At 41.0% G+C, this 19,676-nt stretch overlaps 2 protein-coding genes across 4 annotated transcripts in view; both read left to right on the plus strand.

Moving 5' to 3' along the window:
* The window catches only part of STIM1 (stromal interaction molecule 1), a 187,518-nt gene extending 185,275 nt beyond the window's left edge, over positions 1-2,243 (plus strand). For all 3 annotated transcript variants that reach the window (XM_039252033.1, XM_039252034.1, XM_039252035.1), the window contains one exon: positions 312-2,243. In XM_039252033.1, the coding sequence (XP_039107964.1) occupies positions 312-828 (517 nt within the window). In that variant the 3' untranslated portion in view covers positions 829-2,243. The remainder of the gene's footprint in view (positions 1-311) is intronic.
* Positions 2,244-3,529: 1,286 nt separating this feature from the next.
* RRM1 (ribonucleotide reductase catalytic subunit M1) overlaps positions 3,530-19,676 on the plus strand; it is a 37,916-nt gene continuing 21,769 nt past the window's right edge. The window contains exons 1-7 of the mRNA XM_039252049.1: positions 3,530-3,776; positions 11,376-11,464; positions 13,655-13,832; positions 15,123-15,223; positions 17,471-17,530; positions 18,412-18,451; positions 18,747-18,909. Coding sequence (XP_039107980.1) covers positions 3,758-3,776; positions 11,376-11,464; positions 13,655-13,832; positions 15,123-15,223; positions 17,471-17,530; positions 18,412-18,451; positions 18,747-18,909 — 650 coding nt within the window. The 5' untranslated portion in view covers positions 3,530-3,757. The remainder of the gene's footprint in view (positions 3,777-11,375; positions 11,465-13,654; positions 13,833-15,122; positions 15,224-17,470; positions 17,531-18,411; positions 18,452-18,746; positions 18,910-19,676) is intronic.

Here is a 19,676-nt window from a genome sequence, read left to right on the forward strand (position 1 = left end):
TATCTGCTCCTCCTTTTGCCTTTCTTTCTCACTGCTATTACTCTCCTCTCCCTGTCTCTTCCCCTACGTGTCCCCATTCCCTAATCCTGCCTCTTCTCTTATCCTGTATTTAACGGCTACTCAACTTCCTTCTGTTTCTCCTCCTCCTCTTTCACCCACCTGCCTGTTCATCCTCTTTTCTCTCTCCTGCCCCTTTCTATTCCCTTCCCTACCCGCTCCTTGTCTTCTCATGCTGTTCCTCTCTTCTCTTCACCTTCTCCTCATCCCCCTATCCTATATGTGTCCATTTCTTCCTCTGCCTTGTCTTGTAGGGATTTGACCCTTTCCGATTCGGAGTCCTCCCTCCACATGAGTGACCGCCAGCGTATGGCCCCCAAGCCTCCTCAGATGGTCCGTGCTGCAGATGAGGCCCTCAACGCCATGACTTCCGATGGCAGCCACCGGCTGATTGAGGGGGTCCACCCTGGGTCTTTGGCGGAGAAACTGCCTGACAGCCCTGCCCTGGCCAAGAAGGCACTACTGGCGCTGAACCATGGACTGGACAAGGCCCACAGCCTGATGGAGCTGAGCCCCTCAGCCCCACCTGGTGGCTCTCCACTTTTGGATTCTTCCCGTTCTCACAGCTCCAGTTCCCCAGACCCAGAAACACCATCTCCAGTTGGGGACAGCCGAGCCCTGCAGGCCAGCCGAAATACACGCATTCCCCATCTGGCTGGCAAGAAGGCTGTGGCTGAGGAGGATAATGGCTCCATTGGTGAGGAGACAGACTCCAGCCCAGGCCGGAAGAAGTTTCCCCTCAAAATCTTTAAGAAGCCTCTTAAGAAGTAGGCAGGATGAGAGTGGCAGTGGCGGGACAGCTTGCCCTTCCCTGGTCTTCTGCCTCCCTTTCCTTCCCTTCCAAGATCCCTGGCCCCTAGAGCGGGGCATGGGAGGGGCTGGCCCAGGGGCCTCGGCACTGTACATACCTGCCCCCCTCATCCTTGGGTCCTTCAACATTATTTATTAACTGACCACCATCGCCTGCCTGCCCTGCCCTCCCACCCACGGGCTGCTGCTGCCACTCCCTCTCTACTTCAGTGCATGTCTTAGTTGCTGTCCCCTCAGCTCCCAGCTCCACTTCCGGGGTCCAGCTTCTGTCTCTGCTGTCCCACTTTTGAAGTTTGGTTTCTTGTTTCTCTGTTTCCTGCTTTCAGGCTCCTCCCTCCCACCACTCCCCAACTTCCCCTAGCAGCTTGGGGGGGGGGGGGAAGATAGGAGGACTGACTTCTGACATCTGTGCCTCAGACCTGTTCCACCCCATCTATGATGGTTCTGTTTGCCTCAGACTGGGGCGGGCCTAGGGCCTAATACTTGAGGTTGTTCTTTGGGAGTGTGGTGGGCCAGAAGGAAACTTGGCCTGGAACTCACATGAGTCTCCAGGGGTCCATGGGGGAGTGGAACACATTCCCAAAGGATAAGCTACTAGAGAATTTTGAAGAAGAGGCCCAGCTAGGGGGTAGGTTGGGAGACTCCTCTTAGTTGGGGGATGAGCAGATGCCAGAGTTGTGGGCTACAAGGCAGTCACCTTTTCTCTCTTCTCTCACCCACACCTGCCTCTTTCTCATCCCTGCTCCCCCACACTGCAGGAAGGTTTGACTATAAGAGGTGCTGCCCAAATGCTCCCCAAGCATCAGTACTCCTGGAGCTCAGGACAAATGGCTCCCCTGGCCATGGGAGCCTCAGCCATGACACAGGGCTCAAATGGGGCCCTGAAGCGGTTGGGCAGGATATTGTTGCATTTGAACCAAAAAATATTTTTTAATTGAAAAAAGAAATCTCCTGAATTTCCCAAGTGCCTGCACCATATACTCCCCTTGTCAGACCCCATTTTCATGTTACTGCATAGCTTGGGCCAGAGGCTCAAAAAGGACACAGCTGGTTTAGGGAAGGGGGTGGCTAAGGAAGATGGTATAGGTGAAGGCAGCTGTGTGACCTCTTCCCCCACACCCTTCCCACCCTCTAGACAACTCTCTCCCTTACCTGTTTTTGCTATGGCTGTAAAGGTATTTTCCCATTACTCCACGACCTCCCATGCCTTTACTCTGGGATCCTATTTTGGACCTGGGGTGCAGGCCCCTGGGGCTGGTCTTAGGAGGGTGCTAGGCTGCTGACTGCCTTGTACCCCCTGGGCACCCTCACATGGGTTTTTCTGTGTTATTTCATAAGACTCTTTGAAGTCCAATAAAGCATGTAGGAGATTTTAACCTCTGCTGGCTTTGACTCTTGTGTTCTCTGGCATTGCAGACAGGATGAAGAAGAGACTATTTCTCCTTGGTCAAGGAAAAATTAAACTAATACACATAGCCAAAAGCTCTCTGGATAGGATTACCAGATGAAATACAGGACGCCTGTCTGGTCAAACTGGAATTTCTGATAAATAAAAACTTTTTTAGTATAATTATGTCCCCTGCAGCATTTGGGACACATTAATTTTGTTTGCTAAATCTGGCAACCCCATCCATCCTTAACCTATGTATCCTATGGCCTTGCCTATCACCTTTGACTTTTGGAATTACTTCATAGGGATCGGGGTACATCTGGAGGGCACTTAAGAACCAATGAAAAGGTTTTTGAGAGCGATGCCACATGAGCTTTCATAAAAATTAGTGTAGTCCAGGGGCACCTGGGTGGCTCAGTTGGTTAAGCACCCGACTTCAGCCCAGCCCCATGTCGGGCTCTGTGCTGACAGCTAGCTCAGAGCCTGGAGCCTGTTTCAGATTCTGTGTCTCCCTCTCTCTCTGACCCTCCCCTGCTCATGCTGTCTCTCATAAATAAATAAAACATTAAACAAAAAAAAATTAGTGTAGTCCAAATCCGAAGCTTCTTCATCACCCATTCCTACTCCCCACATTTAGTCACCAAGCACCTCCATTCTGCCTCCACAGGCCTTATTGCTGACCCTGTATCTGCCACCACCCAGTGGAGAATTATAAAAACCCTGCCCTGCTCAAAACTCTTCCAGAGCGCCCATTCCGTCAGGATAAAATCCAACGCCCTTGGCCTAGCAAGCTCTATTCCAGGGACTGAGTGCCAGATTTCCTCCGACCTAGAAGCGTGGGCCTCCCCGCTGCCTCCAGCTCTGGATCGAAGGCTACAGCCCACATCGGACAGCAATCGGGTTATTGTATTCTAATAGTCTTCAAGACAAGAAAGCGTTTTTTGGATGGTTGGGTTTTTATTTAAAAAAATACCTGAACCATCTTCATCTCGGCGGAGGCGCGCCAACGAGGAGGGCGGGGCCGGGCCTGGCGGGTTCTGCGCGCTGCGCGGGGTCCTCTTCCAAGAGTCGGCTGTGCCCACACTCAACATGGCGGCGGGAGAACCGCGTTCCCGCCAGGCGTGTCCATACCCAATGTGGCCGAGGGAAAGGCGCAGTTTCCAGGGACCTGCCCATACCCAACATGGCGGCTACTGGGGCTAGGCCGGCCTCGGGCTTTGCTAGCCCTGCCCACCGGCAAGGGCGCTGGCAGCGTCGAGTAACGTCATTCGAGCTCCGTCGCGCCGCTTTTGCGTCTCAGGTGGCGGGAGCGGGAAGGGGATTCGGATTGTAGCGACTCCGCTCCGTGGAGGAAAGTGCTCTCTGGCCCCATATCCAGTCCCTGCACCCGAGTACCCCTAGGAACCCGACCATTCGCCCCCTACTACCTTCTCGATCCCGCCGGCGCCTCAGAGCTTCAGTCCTGTCTCGAATCCCTCAGCACCTCAGTCACTAGCCGCGATGCATGTGATCAAGCGAGGTGAGAGGCCGGGGAGGGGGGCGGCGGGTTAGTAGGGAGCAGGTAAAGGGGTCGCGGGCTGTCCCCCGCCCTTGCACACGCCGGCGCCCGCCGGCGTCCCCCGCTTCCCGCCCTGCGGGTAGCGGCTTCCCGCCCTGTCAAGCCTTCTAGGCCTCTGGCTTGCGTCAGTCTGTCCCTCCCACCCCCCACCGGGCCTTCAGTCTGAGCCCCCTCGGCTTTGTCATCCTGCCGCCTTTCTAAAGAATAATACCTCCCCTTTATCGGGTGGTTCCTGTGTGAGCCGGGCACTTTCCAGGCAGTGTTTATTAGCTCCTCTTCTCAGGAGAAGAATCTGAAGTGCGAGAGGTCCGGTGACTAACACAGAGAGAGGTCCGGTGACAAACACAAGGCCACCCAGTTAGTTGATGGTGAGGCCAGGGTTCGAACCCATGGCCAACATCGAAGTTGTATTGGAAAACCCTGGGGCTGGTGACCTCTCCTAGTGACTGGGAGGAGCCGGAAAGAAGGGACTCTGCCCTAAACGGGCACCTATCAGTTCTTTGATCTCTTTTGTGGGGTGAAAAAGAACAGATCTTAGAGACAGACATCCCAGAAATTTGCCCTTTGTAGGAGGTATGTTGCCATTTACCCCTGGAGTAGTCCCAGAGGAGTTTGGGGTTGGGACTAGTGATAATCAGAGTAGGGTGACCAAGACAATTTCTGACAGGATGGGGACTGGGAAGGGCCCGGGACTTGTCTTCTTCCTCAACAGTTATTTCCTGTTAGACTTGCTGAGTTCCCCCTTTGTGCCAGCCCTTTGCTTGGCAGTGTGAAATTATAAGAGGAGACAGTCTCTGACTTGCCAAAAGGTTTATTCGGTTTGGAAAAACAAGAGCAAAACATACCTGTAACGGAGAACTGTATGAGGCAAATATGAGCAAGTTTCAACTTGAATGTGCTTGCCCCTGTTGAAGCTATGGAGTTGCTTCAAAATTGTAGGCACTTAGTAAATACTGGTTGACTGGAGGTTTTGTCCACCTAGGCTATGAGTGTTTCAAAGATGGGGACTTTATGCCCACACTTAGCACAGGACTTGTCATGAATAGGAATTCAAAGAATAAACGAGAATTATTTTAAAATATAAGACCTAGGGGTGCCTGGCTGGCTCAGTCAGTTAAGCGCCAGACTTTGGCTCAGGTCATGATCTCACAGCTCATGGGGTCAGGCCCTGCATGGGGCTCTGTGCTGATGGCTCTGGAGCCTGGAGCCTGCTTTGGGTTTTGTGTTTCCCTCTTTCTGCCCCTCCCCCTGCTCACCGTCTGTCTGTCTTTCTCTTTCTGAAAAGTAAATACACATTAAAAAAATATATATGATGTAATAAATGCTGTGGGTAGGCAGGTGGTTGGTTTGGTTTTATCCAGGTAGTTTAATAAAAGCTAAGAGATGGAGAAGTGGACAGTGGTGGCCCATCTTCTAATCCTTAGTGTCTTGAGAACGTCATTCTCTGAAATTTTCTAGTCTTCCATTTTAGCTGATGAAACCAAAGACCAAAATACACACTGCCCTTTTATTGGTCCTTTCCTGTGAATGAGATGAGCATCCAGTTTTTTTAAACCTTTAGAAAAAGGTACGGAAGGATAAGGATCCCCTTATGATAAGTCTGTAACAAATATGAATTGAAAACTTGTGAACCTGAATTACTGGAGTAGTTAACACCTCTGTGTTTTTTCACCTTTGGGCCCGCTTTAAAATGCTGTAGTTTAAATGGTACTACCTACAACAAGCTCTGAAAGGCAGGGTTTATTTTGTTTCTCATTCCTTCAGAGAACATAATTTGATCCAGATGATTCTCTGGTAGATTCTGCCAGTGTAGCATTCAGCAGGGCTTGTTAATATACAAAGTTGTACTTCAGTTTGTTTTACTTTTTAATTTTATAGGCTTAGGGTTTTTCGTTTTCTCTCTCATTTTTGACATGCCAATGAGTAGCAGACTAACTTCTGCAGTTTTTTAAAATTTTAATGTAATTATCCAGGAGGGCAACTGGCAGTCATCCTACTAGTATAGTAGCCCTCCCTGCCCCCCTGCTTATCCCGGGTTTTGCTTTCTGCAGTTTTAATTACCTGGACATCCGCTATCTGGAAGCAGATGATCCTCCTGAGTATTGTTAAAAGGTCCATAGTAGCCTAACTCTACATCACAGTGCCTACGACTTTCACCTCATTTCATCCCATCATATAGGCATTTTATCATCTCACGTCATCACGGTACCTACCACAAGATACTTTGAGAGAGATTACATTCACATAATTTTTATTGCAGTATATTGTTATAATAGTTTTATTTTATGATTAGTTATTGTTATCTTTAATGTACCTAATTTATAGATTAAACTTTATCATAGGACTGTACGTATAGGAAAAAACAGTGTATATAAGGTTTAGTACACTTTCTGTGATTTCAGGCATCCATTGGGGGTCTTGGAATGTATCCCCTGCCACTAAGGGGGTACTACTCTACTTACTCAATGTGCTTTTATCTTGCTAAGTACTGTGAAGGAAATAATAGAGGAAGAAGGCAGCTCCATCTTCAGAGATCTTAGGATTGTTAGGGATGTAGGAATAATCATATGAAAATTGTTAGGTAGCAGAAGGGAATAGTAGATGAATTTTTCTCTTGCTGTCTTCAGCAATTTTTTTCTACTAATGGGAGAGGAGAGTATTGTATTCCTCAAGGAGATTAAGGTTAAAGAATAAAAATTGAGAAACATTGCAATAAATGCAGTGTCGGTGACTTGAGTTTTAAAGTGTACTTTGGAATGCAATTTAGGGTTTTCAAAATTTTGGGTTGTAACCCATAGTAAAAATTACATTTTACACCATGACTGAGAACACACCAGTGGGGTGTGTGTGTGTATGTAATTATGAAATGAAAAAGAAATTCAAAATAATTCCTTTTAAAGCATCCACTTGTATTCTGATAATCACTCTTCTATTCCAAATCTGTTCTCTAGCTCTCCCTCTCTTTTTCCTTTTTATCTCCCTCCCTATTTTCTCTCTTCCTTCCTAATTCCTTTTATAGCTCATTGTATTATTTTACAGATCTGCGTGGATACTCTGCTGGGCACTGAGATTACGGTTGAGTAGGCAGACCTGGTTCCTGTTTTCATAGATCTTACAATCAATTGATAAAGATAGACACATTTCTTTTCTTTTCTTTTATTTTTTTAAGTTTATTTAGAGAGCTAGTGAGTGTGAGTGGGGGTTAGGCGGAGAGAGAAGGAGAGAAGAATCCCAAGCAGGCTCTGCTGTCAGCACAGAGCCCAAGGCACAGCCCAACACAGGGCTCAGTCTTAGGAACCGTGAGATCGTGACTTGACCTGAAATCAAGAGTCAGACTCTCAACCAACTGAGCCACCTAGCCGCCCCAAAGATAGACACTTTTAAGAACTTAATATAAAAAATAGGATAAATACTCAGATAGATAAAATAAAGGCTGTGGGAGCCAATTTATTCAGTTATTCAGAAAGCATTTATTTAGTACTTCTTTGTGCCAGGAACTGTTTTAGGTAGTAGAGATTACACCAATGAACCAAACAAGGTAAATCCCTTTTCTCCTGGAGTTTACATTCGGGTATGGGTGAGAGTGGTAAGTATACATAAGAAACAAGTATACATAAGAATCAGTTAATTTCAGATTGTGATTAGGGAGATGATGATAGTAAAACGGTAATGTTATAAAGGTGATTGAGAAGGTAGTCTTGGGTTAGATAGTCAGGGAAAGGTCTGAGGAGCTGGCATTTGATCTGAGCTCTCAGCTAAGAGCCAGGTATGTGAAGATCTGTGGGCTGAACATTACAGGTAGAGGGGATAGAAAATTCATACCTTGTAGAAGAAGTGCATCCTTGGTCTTACAGTATAGCAAAGTCTTCCTGAAGAGAGAATTAGAGAAGTTTGTAATCAAGAGGAAATCAGACAATTAGTATTCTAGAGGATTTCAGAAGAAGAAGAGGTTGGTGTAAGTTTGAGTGCTTGGGGCAGGTGATTCTCACCATGGATGTGGTGAGAGTTAAGGAGATTAAGTAGGAGTTAGATATATGGAAAAGGGACTTTTAGGCAGAACAAGGTATAAGCATTGGTGTGGGTGTGGAAATGGGAGGCCCTATTGGGACTTAATGATATTTTCACAGGGAATAGGTGAAGAGGTGATAGGGGACCAAATTAAGGAAGACTTTGCTTGAGAGAAGAGGATAACATAGACAGTGAGAAGCAGGGATTAATGATGTGATGAATTCAGTATCTGGGTTGCAAAGTTGACCAAGTAGAATGATAGGCTAGAAAATGGGCCTTTAGACTTCCCCTTCCAGTGTGAGTCAGTATAATTGCTGTTGTACTTTTTGTCATTTTACTGATTAAGTTGGCAGCTGCAGAAATCCATTTGCAAGTATTGCTTTGTGATCATGTCTGCTTAGAGCATTGAGGGCCTAGTAACTCTGTTGCTGGGTTAAAAACTGCTTGTGTGTATCTGGCCAGAACAGGAGATCACAATGGTGGTCAGAAAGAAAAGGGCTGTCATAGTACTCAGATATCAGTGCAGAAGAAAAAGCAACCTGTTTTATTGATGATAGGTTAGTAGTGGCATCTTATTGTTGTTTTATTCTTCATCCAACTTTTGAGAACTTGGGCCAGCCACTGAACTAAGTTTCAACATACAGATGTGGATGAGAAGGCCAAGCATAAACACATAATTGGGGGTGGGGAACAGAGGAGATAAACCAGATGAGTCACTTTGGGGTACTAACATTTATTGAGTGCTTCTTTTGTATCAGATACTGTGGTCAGTGTTTTCCCAATAAGAGCCTCACTTTTTTATTTATTATTTTTTAATTTTTTAAAAATGTTTTTATTTATTTCTGAGAGAGAGAGAGAGACAGCATGAGCAGGGGAGGGTCAGAGAGAGAGAGAGACCCAGAATCCGAAGGAGGCTTTAGGCTCTGAGCTAGCTGCCAGCACAGAGCCCAACGCAGGGCTCAAACCCACAAACTGTGAGATCATGACCTGAGCCAAAGTCAGTCACTTAAACCGACTGAGCCACCTAGGTGCTCTGAGCCTCGCTTTTTAAGAAATGAGATATAATAATTGTAATTATGCCAAAGCTTTTAAGACAAAAGCACTTTTTACCTAATATCATTTTGTTATTACAGTAAACTAATGTAGTAAGAAGAGGTAAGTGAAGATCTATAATGACTGATCATGTTATATGGCTTGCCTAAGACAAGCTATCTAATGGTTGGATGTATCTACTGTTTTTGATCAGAGTAAAGAAATAAAGGTTGGATGAACCACTATTGAACTTAAACTAAGAATAACAGGACTTTGAAAAGACAAATAGGACTATATTCTAAATACAGAATCGTAAAAGGACTAACTAGATAAGTTGTATGTATATTTGCTTACCATATCCCTAAAATATGAAAACTAAGAAGTTGGAGGAAGCAAAACAAAAACTAAGACATCTCTGGAAAGTTGTCTTCAATTACAAATAGAAGTACTTTACATGGTATGAAGTACATTGAAAATCATTAATAACCCTAGAAGAAAGTGTAAGCCAAATTTATCATGAAGGTATCAGACAGGTTTTAAATCATTTAACATTTCATAAATATTTGGGTACCTACTGTGGGCTAGGCTTCTGTTCTTGGTCAGGGCACTGGGCAATGTATTAGTAAAACATGCAAAAACATTTGTTCCTTCTGAAAGTTATATTCTAGCAGATGAGTGGGGAGCTCACACAGTAGACAAATACATAAATTAAGTACATAGTAAGTCAGATGATACTAAGTACTGTAGAGAAAAACTAAGAGAAGGAGGAGGAGGATAAGAAGAGCAAGGCTGTGTTTGGGACATTGCAGTTATTTATTTATTTTTTATTTTTATTAAAAAAATTTTTTAATTTATTTATTTTGAAAGAGAGCAAGCGTAGGTGGGAAGGGGCAGAGAAAGAGGGAGAGAGAGAATCCCAAGCAGGCTCCACACTGACTGTACGGAGCCTTACATGGGGCTCGAACTTGCAAGCCGTGAGATCATGGCCTGAGCTGAAAACAAGAGTTGGACGCTTAACCGACTGAGCCACCCAGGCGCCCATGGGCGTTGCAGTTTAAAAATAGGGTGATCATGGGGCGCCTGGGTGGCTCAGTCGGTTAAGTGTCCGACTTTCGCTTAGGTCATGATCTCGCGGTTCGTGGGTTCGAGCCCCGCGTCAGGCTCTGTGCTGACTGCCAGCTCAGAGCCTGGAGCCTGTTTCAGTCTGTGAGTCCCTCTCTCTCTGATCCTCCCCAGCTCACGCTGTCTCTCTCTCTCTCTCTCCTAGAAATAAATAAAACAAACAAAAAAAAATAAAATAAATAAAAATAGGGTGATCATGGAAACCTCACTGGGAAGATGACATTGACCAAATAACCTAAAAGAGTATAGATAGTAAGGAAGCCAAGGTTGCCAGGGTTGAGTAAGTGAAGAAGGTAGGAAAGCAGAAGGTAAAGTTGGGAAAGGGGGGGCACACAGGACAGATTGTGTCGGATTCTATGGACTGTAGTGATTGTACTCAGAATGATTTTGACTTTTATTCTGAAGGAGATTGGAGGAGGATAATGTCATTATTTTGACTTAAGTGGGTTTTTTTTTTTAATGTTTATTCATTTTTGAGTGAGAGAAAGAGCGTGATCAGGGGAGGGACAGAAAGAGAGAGGGAGAGGGGTGCCTGGGTGGCTTAGTCGGTTAAGCGTCCGACTTTCGCTTAGGTCATGATCTCGCGGTTCGTGGGTTCAGGCCCCGCATCGGGCTCTGTGCTGACTGCCAGCTCAGAGCCTGGAGCCTGTTTCAGTCTGTGACTCCCTCTCTCTCTGACCCTCCCCTGCTCACTCTGTCTCTCTCTCTCTCTCTCCTAGAAATAAATAAAACATTTTTAAAAAATTTAAAAAAAAAAAAAGAGGGAGAGAGAGAATCCCAAGCAGGCTGTGAGCTCAGTGCAGACCTCAACGCAGAGCTTGAATTCACAAACCAAAAGATCATGACCTGAGGTGAAGTCAGATGCCTAACCAACTGAGCCAAACAGGCGTCCCTTGACTTAAGCTTTTTGGTTTTTTTTTTTAAAAACATTTCTTTATTTTGAGAGAGAGATAGCAGGGGGAGGGACAGAGAGAGAGAGAGAATCCCAGGTAGGCTCCATGCTGCTAGAGCAGAAGAGCCCAATGTGGGACTTGATCCCACAAATGGTAAGATCATGACCTGAGCCAAAACCAAGAGTTGATGCTCGACTGACTAAGCCACCCAGGCACCCCAACTTAGGTTTTAAAGAATAATTCTGACTGCCATGTGGGATAAAAGGAGAAACATCATTTGGGAAGTTATTGTAAGAATCCAACTGATTTTTAAGGTAAGGGAAGACTTTCAGTATAAAATCTCTACTTTTTGAAGATACAAAAAGTAATTTCTTGATGGATCTGTTGGGGTGAAATAGCATCTCATGTTCATCAGTTTTCAAAGTTCGTGTGTTGATTACCTTTGATTCTGTGATATTGCTACCTTATTAAGTGCTAACATGAATTGCATGGTTTGATTCTTCAGATGGCCGCCAAGAGCGGGTTATGTTTGACAAAATTACGTCTCGAATCCAGAAGCTATGTTATGGACTTAATATGGATTTTGTTGATCCTGTAAGTAAATATGGTTTATATTTAAGTCTTATTTCATGTAATTCTTTTTACTAGTCTCTTATCTCTTATCATCCATTTGATATATATTTGAGTTTGGTATTTTGGTTATGACCTTGGATATAAAATGTGAATTCATTGCTTAAAGCTTTTTTTCTAAAAAAACAAAAACAAAACAAAACTTGCTTTAGAAGTTTTGGTCCTGTGAGTTGTTTTCAGAGGACTATCAAAGTGAGCAAAAAGGGAAACTTAACATTAACATTTCATAGTAAAGACTTCCTTGAGTAAATTGTTTTATTCATAAGTGAAAAAGCCTGTTTTTTAAACAAAAAGCTTGTTTTGGAGTTATGGTCATTTGGATAGGAACTGGTTTGAAATTTGCTTTTTTGTTATCTATGAAGAAAGAATACATTTAAGTAATATAAAGTGGATTTCATGGACAACATTTAAATTAAGGAGAACTATTCATAAGCATGTTTTTCTGTTTTTCTCATTTTTTTGTAACTTCCCTACTCTAGACCCTCATCTCGTCTTCTCCAGACTGCTGTCTGTAGTGTTCTCTAAAGTGTCCTCCTGGTCTTCCTCTAATCTTGCCCTCTTCAGATGAATCTTATAAATAGCTTCCGAAATGATCTTTGAAATGGAATCTAAAAGAACCCTTTTTCCAAACCCATTCATATTGCCCCAGCTTTATTTAGGTATTATATTTGTACCATTGTGGTGCTGGTGTTGGCCTCATAACATTAATTGCATGATACAGAAATTCATTATATGTCTGTCCTTCCCTAGAATTGAGGGTGGGCTGTGTCTTATTCTTGTGATATCCAACAGTGCTTGGCATGTATGTTATTAGACACATGATAAATATTGAATTGACCAAAATGTTCAAGAGAAAATAATTTTAAATAACCTTAGACTATGCGTATTATAAATTATTTTATATTTAACAATATAAATACTAAAAATAAGTTATAAATAGGAATATAAATAAAATATATTTATATTTTACATTTATTTTTATACTTAGGAATTCTAAACAGTGATTAGAATAGTAGAATATTAGAGTTGGAATGAATCTGAGCGATCAAACTATTTCATCATCCTCGTTTAGAGATAAGAAAGTTCCAAAGACAAGGGGAGTGAGATGTCCAAGTGACTTTATTGTTGTTTTATCCTGAGTTCTGATTACTTGCCATGTAGCAGCAGAAACTATTCAGAAGACTTCACTACTCTTTTATTGAACATGACTTATCTCTTGGATCTGAGAAGAAATCAAGAGCAACTTGGGCTTAAGTATTATGTATGTGGAATTGATTGTAAACTAGTGATACACACACACACTTTTTTTGACGGGGGCATGCTTTGGTTAACTGGGAAGTGCACTGATTTTCTGTTGGATTAAGGTGTCTTTTAAAGATTCAGTAAGTACCCACATATATACAACTTAGAATTTGTTTTTCTTAAAAACAGGGGAACCTCTTACAAGATGGTCTTGAAAACAGTGAAATACAGTGAGGTTGGATGGGATGTGGAGCAGAAGACTTAGTAATTGGACAAGGCCCAGTATCCAGAGTCTTAGTTTCTCATGTAAAGTGGTGATGGTTATAATACCCATCTCACATGGTGACTGAAATATCAGAGAAGATTATGAAAATTGAGCTACTTTGTAACTTGTGAAGTGGTAAAGAAAGAGTATTCATTACATTATTTGATGAGCCTGCCTCAACCCTAACTTATACCTTTCTCTCCTTTAATTGAAATGATTGAAGTTTGATTCATTTGCTTTCTCATACTTGTCCTTAGGTAGAATTGGGGAAAAATGGGTAAGTATGTAGCTTGTATCCTGGTCACAGAGGGGGAATTTGAATGAAAGATGAGGAAATACTTATAAAATCACTGGTTTGTTTTTAGCTATTTTTCTGTGAGACTGTTAATCTTTATAAAAGCTATACTTGGATTTTCTGTTTGTTTGGTGACACCTCTTCATTGCAAATGTAGTATGCATTGTCTGGTGGATCTGTTGGTTTATGAGTTCTTATTACTAAGTTTCCCATAGTTTATTCTGAAAGATAATTTTTCAGGAAAGGAAGTGGTCTGTTTTGATAATAACTTTGATTGCTTTATTCATTGCTCTTTTAAGGAGGCTAGTGGTTCTCGGAGAAGCTCAAGTAATTCTTGGTTTTGTTTTTATAGGCTCAGATCACCATGAAAGTAATCCAGGGCTTATACAGTGGGGTTACCACTGTGGAACTAGATACTCTGGCTGCTGAAACAGCTGCAACCTTGACTACTAAGCACCCTGACTATGCCATCCTGGCAGCAAGGATTGCGGTCTCTAACTTGCACAAAGAAACAAAGAAAGTGTTCAGTGGTGAGTCTGGAGGAAAAAGTTAGAATTCTCAGAAAATTTATAAGGCTACTAAAATGAAACCTTAACTATCAAAAGGAAAGTTACATCTTACTTTAAAAATGTGCAAGTTAATGGCAGAGAAGAGACTGGAACTTCTATTTCTCCATGCTGCTGACTGGCATGAGAAAGTCAGTGGATGCTTTTCTTCTCTCTCTCTTTCTCTTTCTCTCTCTCTCTTTTTTAAAGCCCATCAGTGGTTGGTGGTGGTGTGGTTGGAAAAATGAGTAATATTTATTAGCAAGTTCCGGGTTGAACAAAATGTCTTTTGTCACCATTAGCAAACATTTCATTCCATCACTCATTTTACAGCTCAGGGAATGTGGGCAAAGGAAGGCTAAATAATTTGTTAAGTGTATAAAAAGTGATATATGAAAAGTCAGCTGGTAGGTGCGCCTGGGTGACTCAGTCGGTTAAGCGTCCGACTTCAGCTCAGGTCGTGATCTCACAGTTTGTGAGTTTGAGCCATGAGCCGGGCTCTATGCTGACAGCTCAGAGCCTGGAGCCTGCTTCAGATTCTGTGTCTCCCTCTCTCTTTGCCCCTCCCTGCTCACTTCTGTCTCTCTCCCTCTCAAATATAAATAAACATTAAAAAATTTTTTTAAAAACGTCAGCTGATAGACTGAGAGTACAAGTCTTTTGACTGTCAATTGCAGATTATTATTTGGGACTCATATATCACCCTCTTCATTGGATTTATTGTATATATATTAGGTTCTCCAAAATTGTTCTGTAGATTCAAGATAATCCCAATCAAAATGTCAGCATTATGTGTGCTTATGTAAGTTTTATATGTAAATGCAGAGAGCCACACTCTACCATCTGCTACGTTGTCTTGAAGAACAAAGTGAGAGGGCTTACTAAACTGTGTTTATAGAAATGAAATATTTGTGATGATAAATTATGAATTTAAAGTTGTGTTTCTATTCTGTTGGGATAAAAAAAAATTGATAATAATTTCTTTTTTTCTTTATTTTCAACCAGTAATTCTCAGTGGGGTTGGTTGTCAGAATCACTAGGGAATCTTTTTCACATTACAAGAGCCTATGTTTACTCTAACTCTGGAAGATATTTCCTTAACTGAGGTGTTATAACATATTTATTCACCATGTATATGTTTATTGAGCACTTTCTATACTAGCCAATGAGGTAGGGTGGAATGAAGAAAAGGGTTGAGAACCTTTAGACTGTTATCTGAGGATTGAATTTGCTTTTAAGTGATTTTGACATTTATTTATTTAAAATTTTTTTTAGATGTGATGGAAGATCTCTACAACTACATAAATCCACATAATGGCAGACACTCTCCCATGGTGGCCAAGTCAACACTGGATATTGTTTTGGCCAATAAAGATGTATGTATAATGCTTTTCTGGTGAAAAATTTTTTATAGACTCTTTTTTTTTTAAGCAACAAGCACATTTTTAAAAATTTAAACACTATAAACAGTATAGGTAAAAAGTAATTCTTTCTCTTTTGAATCCTTGCTTTCTAGAGCAAGAATGTTTTATCATTTTTAACTGTATTTGTCTAGAGCTATTCTATAATGTGTGTGTGTGTGTGCATGTGTATTTTCCCTTTTAGTGGTAGTATACTATGCATACTGTTCTTGCATACTGTTTTTTCACTTAAAGTTTATCTCAGAGATAGTTCATTTATGAATTTACTCTATTCTTTCTAACAGCTGCATGGCTTTCCATTTACAGATTTATTATCATTGTACATATATGCAAGAATTGCTCTTGTGATGAATATTTGTTTCCCAGTTTTTGCTGCAGTGAATATCCTGTATGGTAGATGCTTTGCTCATAGATGATTATATCAGTAAGATAAATCCCTTCAGTGGAATTGCTTAGCCAAATAGTATGTGCATTCAAAAATTTAGTAGACTGCCAAACTGACTCCCAATATGAAATCTTGAGAGATCTTGCTCAGCAACTTAAAAATTGTCCACTTGTGTTTTAATCCCTTTCTTAACTGGATCCCACAGGACAAAAAAGGGAAAGATGTGTAGGTCTAACTAGTCTTTTTGTACATGGATTTATTTACCATGGATATCTGGGCAGATTAGAAACCAGTGTTTACCTTTGGTAATAGAATGATTTGTCAACTGTCTCTCTAAATGTATAATGTTAAAGAGATGGAGAGGCTTTCTCATTCTCTTTAAAACAAGTTGTTTGTGTGTTGTTCATATGTATAATCTTAAAGACAGGTTAAAAATAAAAATAGGGGCATGTGGGTGGCTCAGTGGTTGTATCCATCTCTTGATTTCAGCTTGGGTCATGATCTCACAGTTGTTGGGTCAAGCCCTGCCTTGGGCTCTACGCTCAGGTTAAGATTCTTTCTTCTTCTCCCTCTGTCCCTCTCCCCTCTCATGCATGCTCTCTCAAAAACAAAACAAAACAAAACAAAAACCCAAAATAAAGAACAGCAGAAACCTGTATTTATAAAGTAAATACTAATAATCAAGTATTTCAGTTCCCCATTGCTTGGACTAGGCACCTACCTGCCTTTGACAAGAAAGATGCCCTTAAACATTTAAGAGTAAAGGAAGAGTATCATATAGGTTTTTCTAGTCCCTGGGCATGGATCATTATGCAGAAATGATTTTAGTATTTTGAAGAACAATTATACCTCCATTTTTTTCTATCCAAAATGACGATTTGCACCTAATTGCTTTTGTATTCCTCATTTTTTTCTATCCAAAATGACAATTTGCACCTAATTGCTTTTGTATTCCTCTAAACAGCTGTACAGCCAGGAAAAACTCTGTAACAATGACCAATTCTGTTATAAATCTCATTGTCAAGACACCAGTTTGTTTAAAACCTGTTAAAGGACCATGGATTTAATTTTTTTATTAATAGTTTATTTATTTTCGAGACAGAGAGAGACAGAGCATGAGTGGGGGAGGGGCAGAGAGAGAGGAAGACACAGAATCTGAAACAGGCTCCAGGCTCTGAGCTGTCAGCACAGAGCCTGATGTGGGGCTCGAACCCATGAACCATGAGATCTGACCTGAGCTGAAGTCGGACGCTTAACCAACTGAGCCACCCAGGCGCCCCTAAAGGACCATGGATTTTGAAGAGCTGTAGAATTAATGTAATCCTATCCTCTCTCATTGCTTATTAAACTGTTATGTGCAGTTTAAAATGGGCTAATTTTGAAATAAGTATATATATTAGTAAATATGTGGTACTAACACCTTTACATTAACAGGTAAAAATATGTTTAAAAATGATAATGTCTTTTATGCTCATGTTCTTTCCTTTAATTACAGATGAACTATAAATATAATAGGGGAAATTTGGAATATCACATTTATATTCTTTCTTACATACGGCTTACATATACATGTTCTCTTTTAATCTTTTAATACACATGTTTTTAAAACTAATTAAGATTCTCAATTTATATACTGTTTTATTTTCCTAATGTTAGATACAAATTTGTAGTCTACAACAATACTTACTGTTTTCCTTTGTATCCTATGTCAATTTTAGTTCCAGGGCTGAAAGAGGTCAGATTTTATGAAAATAAATCTAATTATCTTAATTATGTTTTTTGTTTGTTTGTTTGTATTTGTTTTTTACTTCTATTAGCGCCTGAATTCTGCCATTATCTATGACCGAGATTTCTCCTATAATTACTTTGGATTTAAGGTAAATAATGGGTTTTAAATAAGTGGGAATTCCTCCTTAAATCAGCAGATACAGGTTTTTGTTTATGTTTTAGTGATACAGTTATAAAGGCAATAAGTTTTGGGAGTTGGGATGGACTTGGAGGATTGGGTTAGGGTGGCGGTGGTTTGAATTAAGGAATGATAGCTTATCTATTTGCAGTTTTTGAATTTTACCGATATTACTTAATATGTAGGTTACTTAAAGAGTTATGTAGATACTTTGCTAGAATTATTCCATATTATTCTGTTTATGTAACAACTATTTATTGAATCCCTACTAGGTGCAAAGTGCTTTTTAAGGGCCTTTTGTGTTGATAAACAGTATTCCACAGTGATTGTGAACATGAATGTTGTCAGACCATCTGGGTTCACATCTCTGCTCTCTTTTTTGTTTAGCTGGTTACTTAATCTCTCTGTGCTTATTTCCTCACCTTGAGGATAATGATAATAAAATTTCAACAAATTCTCTTGAGAATTAAATGAGTGAGTGTGTGTGTGTGTGTGTGTGTGTGTGTGTGTCTGTCTGTCTGTCTGTATTGCTTATATCAGTGCCTAGCCTTAGAACAGCACTTTGTAAGTATTAACCATAATGGTGATGATGGTGGTGAACACCAGGACTTCTGCATTTAACATTATACATAGAGCTGGCTTTTTCTAGAAATTTCCATGTAGTCTTTTCCAAAACAACCAATTGATAATGTTCCAGACTGAAGCTAGTAAAAGTAAATATGCTATTCTTTTTATTTAAAATTATATAAAAACTGAGAATATTTAAATAGATTGCCTGATTGGAAAAGATATATCCATTGTGTCGTTATAAACTGTGCTCTGGAAGTTTTTTGGTTGCTTTGCTTTTTCTAGACTCTGGAGCGGTCCTACTTGTTGAAGATCAATGGAAAAGGTGAGAAATGAACATATTTGTTGTATAGAGAAATAAACATGTTTGTTGTGTTTTCTGTTCATTATATTGAATATAGAGCTTTGAGCTGTTAGCCTTAACATTTCAATTTGAACACTAACATTTTTAACTTTAGGTTTGGTTTATTAATAATTGTTGGTTTGGTTTATGAATAATTGTTGGTGCTTATTGTTAGTTTTTTAAATTGTCTTTTGGTGTTCCTTTTTTGACTCCAGTACATGTCTCAGCCTAGTTTTTCTGACAGTGTCCCATCATGTAAAACTCCTTTTGTTTTTAGTGGCTGAAAGACCACAACATATGTTGATGAGGGTATCTGTGGGGATTCATGAAGAAGATATTGATGCTGCTATTGAAACATACAACCTTCTTTCTGAGAAGTGGTTTACCCATGCCTCTCCCACTCTCTTCAATGCTGGTACCAACCGCCCACAGCTTTCTAGGTATATGTCCTCTATAGTTGCTTTTAATGTTCTGGAATGGTTTTGACTAGGGAAATAAACCTTGACCTGAAGAAAAGAGTCAGTTAATCACATATAAATTAATTTAATGAGCATTGAATCACTCCTATTCTGATTAAATGAGATTTGCATCCTGGAATCATCTGCTACAGTGCGGTCAATGAATTGTAGAAAAGGATGCTGAAAATGAAATTTTCTAAAGTTGATCGTGATGATGTTTGTACAACTCTCTGAATAAGTGAAAGCCATTCATTATACACTTTAAGTGGGGGATTGTATGGTATGTGAATTATACCTCAGTAACATTGTTTTAAAAATAAATGCCAAAAATGAATTAGGAAACTCTTCATAGTCCGTACAAGAGATTGTGGTAATTTGGATTAGGGAAGTGAAGTAGAGATTGAGAAAGTCAACAGATTGAAGGATATTTAGGAGGTAAAATTGACAGAATTTGGTGATGTTTTGGATATGGGTCAAGGATGGTCCCTGGGTTTATGGGTAGTGTAGCAGATTAATGGTGATGCCATATTCTGAGAAAGGGAGCACTAGAACAGATTTCAGTAATACGTAAAAAACAAACAAAACCAAAAACAGTAGGGTGCCTGGGTAGCTCAGTCGGTTAAGCATCTGACTCTGGGTTTCAGCTCAGGTCATGATCTTGCAGTTTTGTGAGTTCAAGCCCCATGTCAGGCTCTATGCTGGAGCCTGCTTGGGGTTCTCTCTCTACCTCTCTCTCTGCCCTTCCTCCA

This window comes from Hyaena hyaena, unplaced genomic scaffold (assembly GCF_003009895.1).
Source record: "Hyaena hyaena isolate Hyena2069 unplaced genomic scaffold, ASM300989v1 scaffold_406, whole genome shotgun sequence".
Taxonomy (NCBI): Eukaryota; Metazoa; Chordata; class Mammalia; order Carnivora; family Hyaenidae; genus Hyaena; species Hyaena hyaena.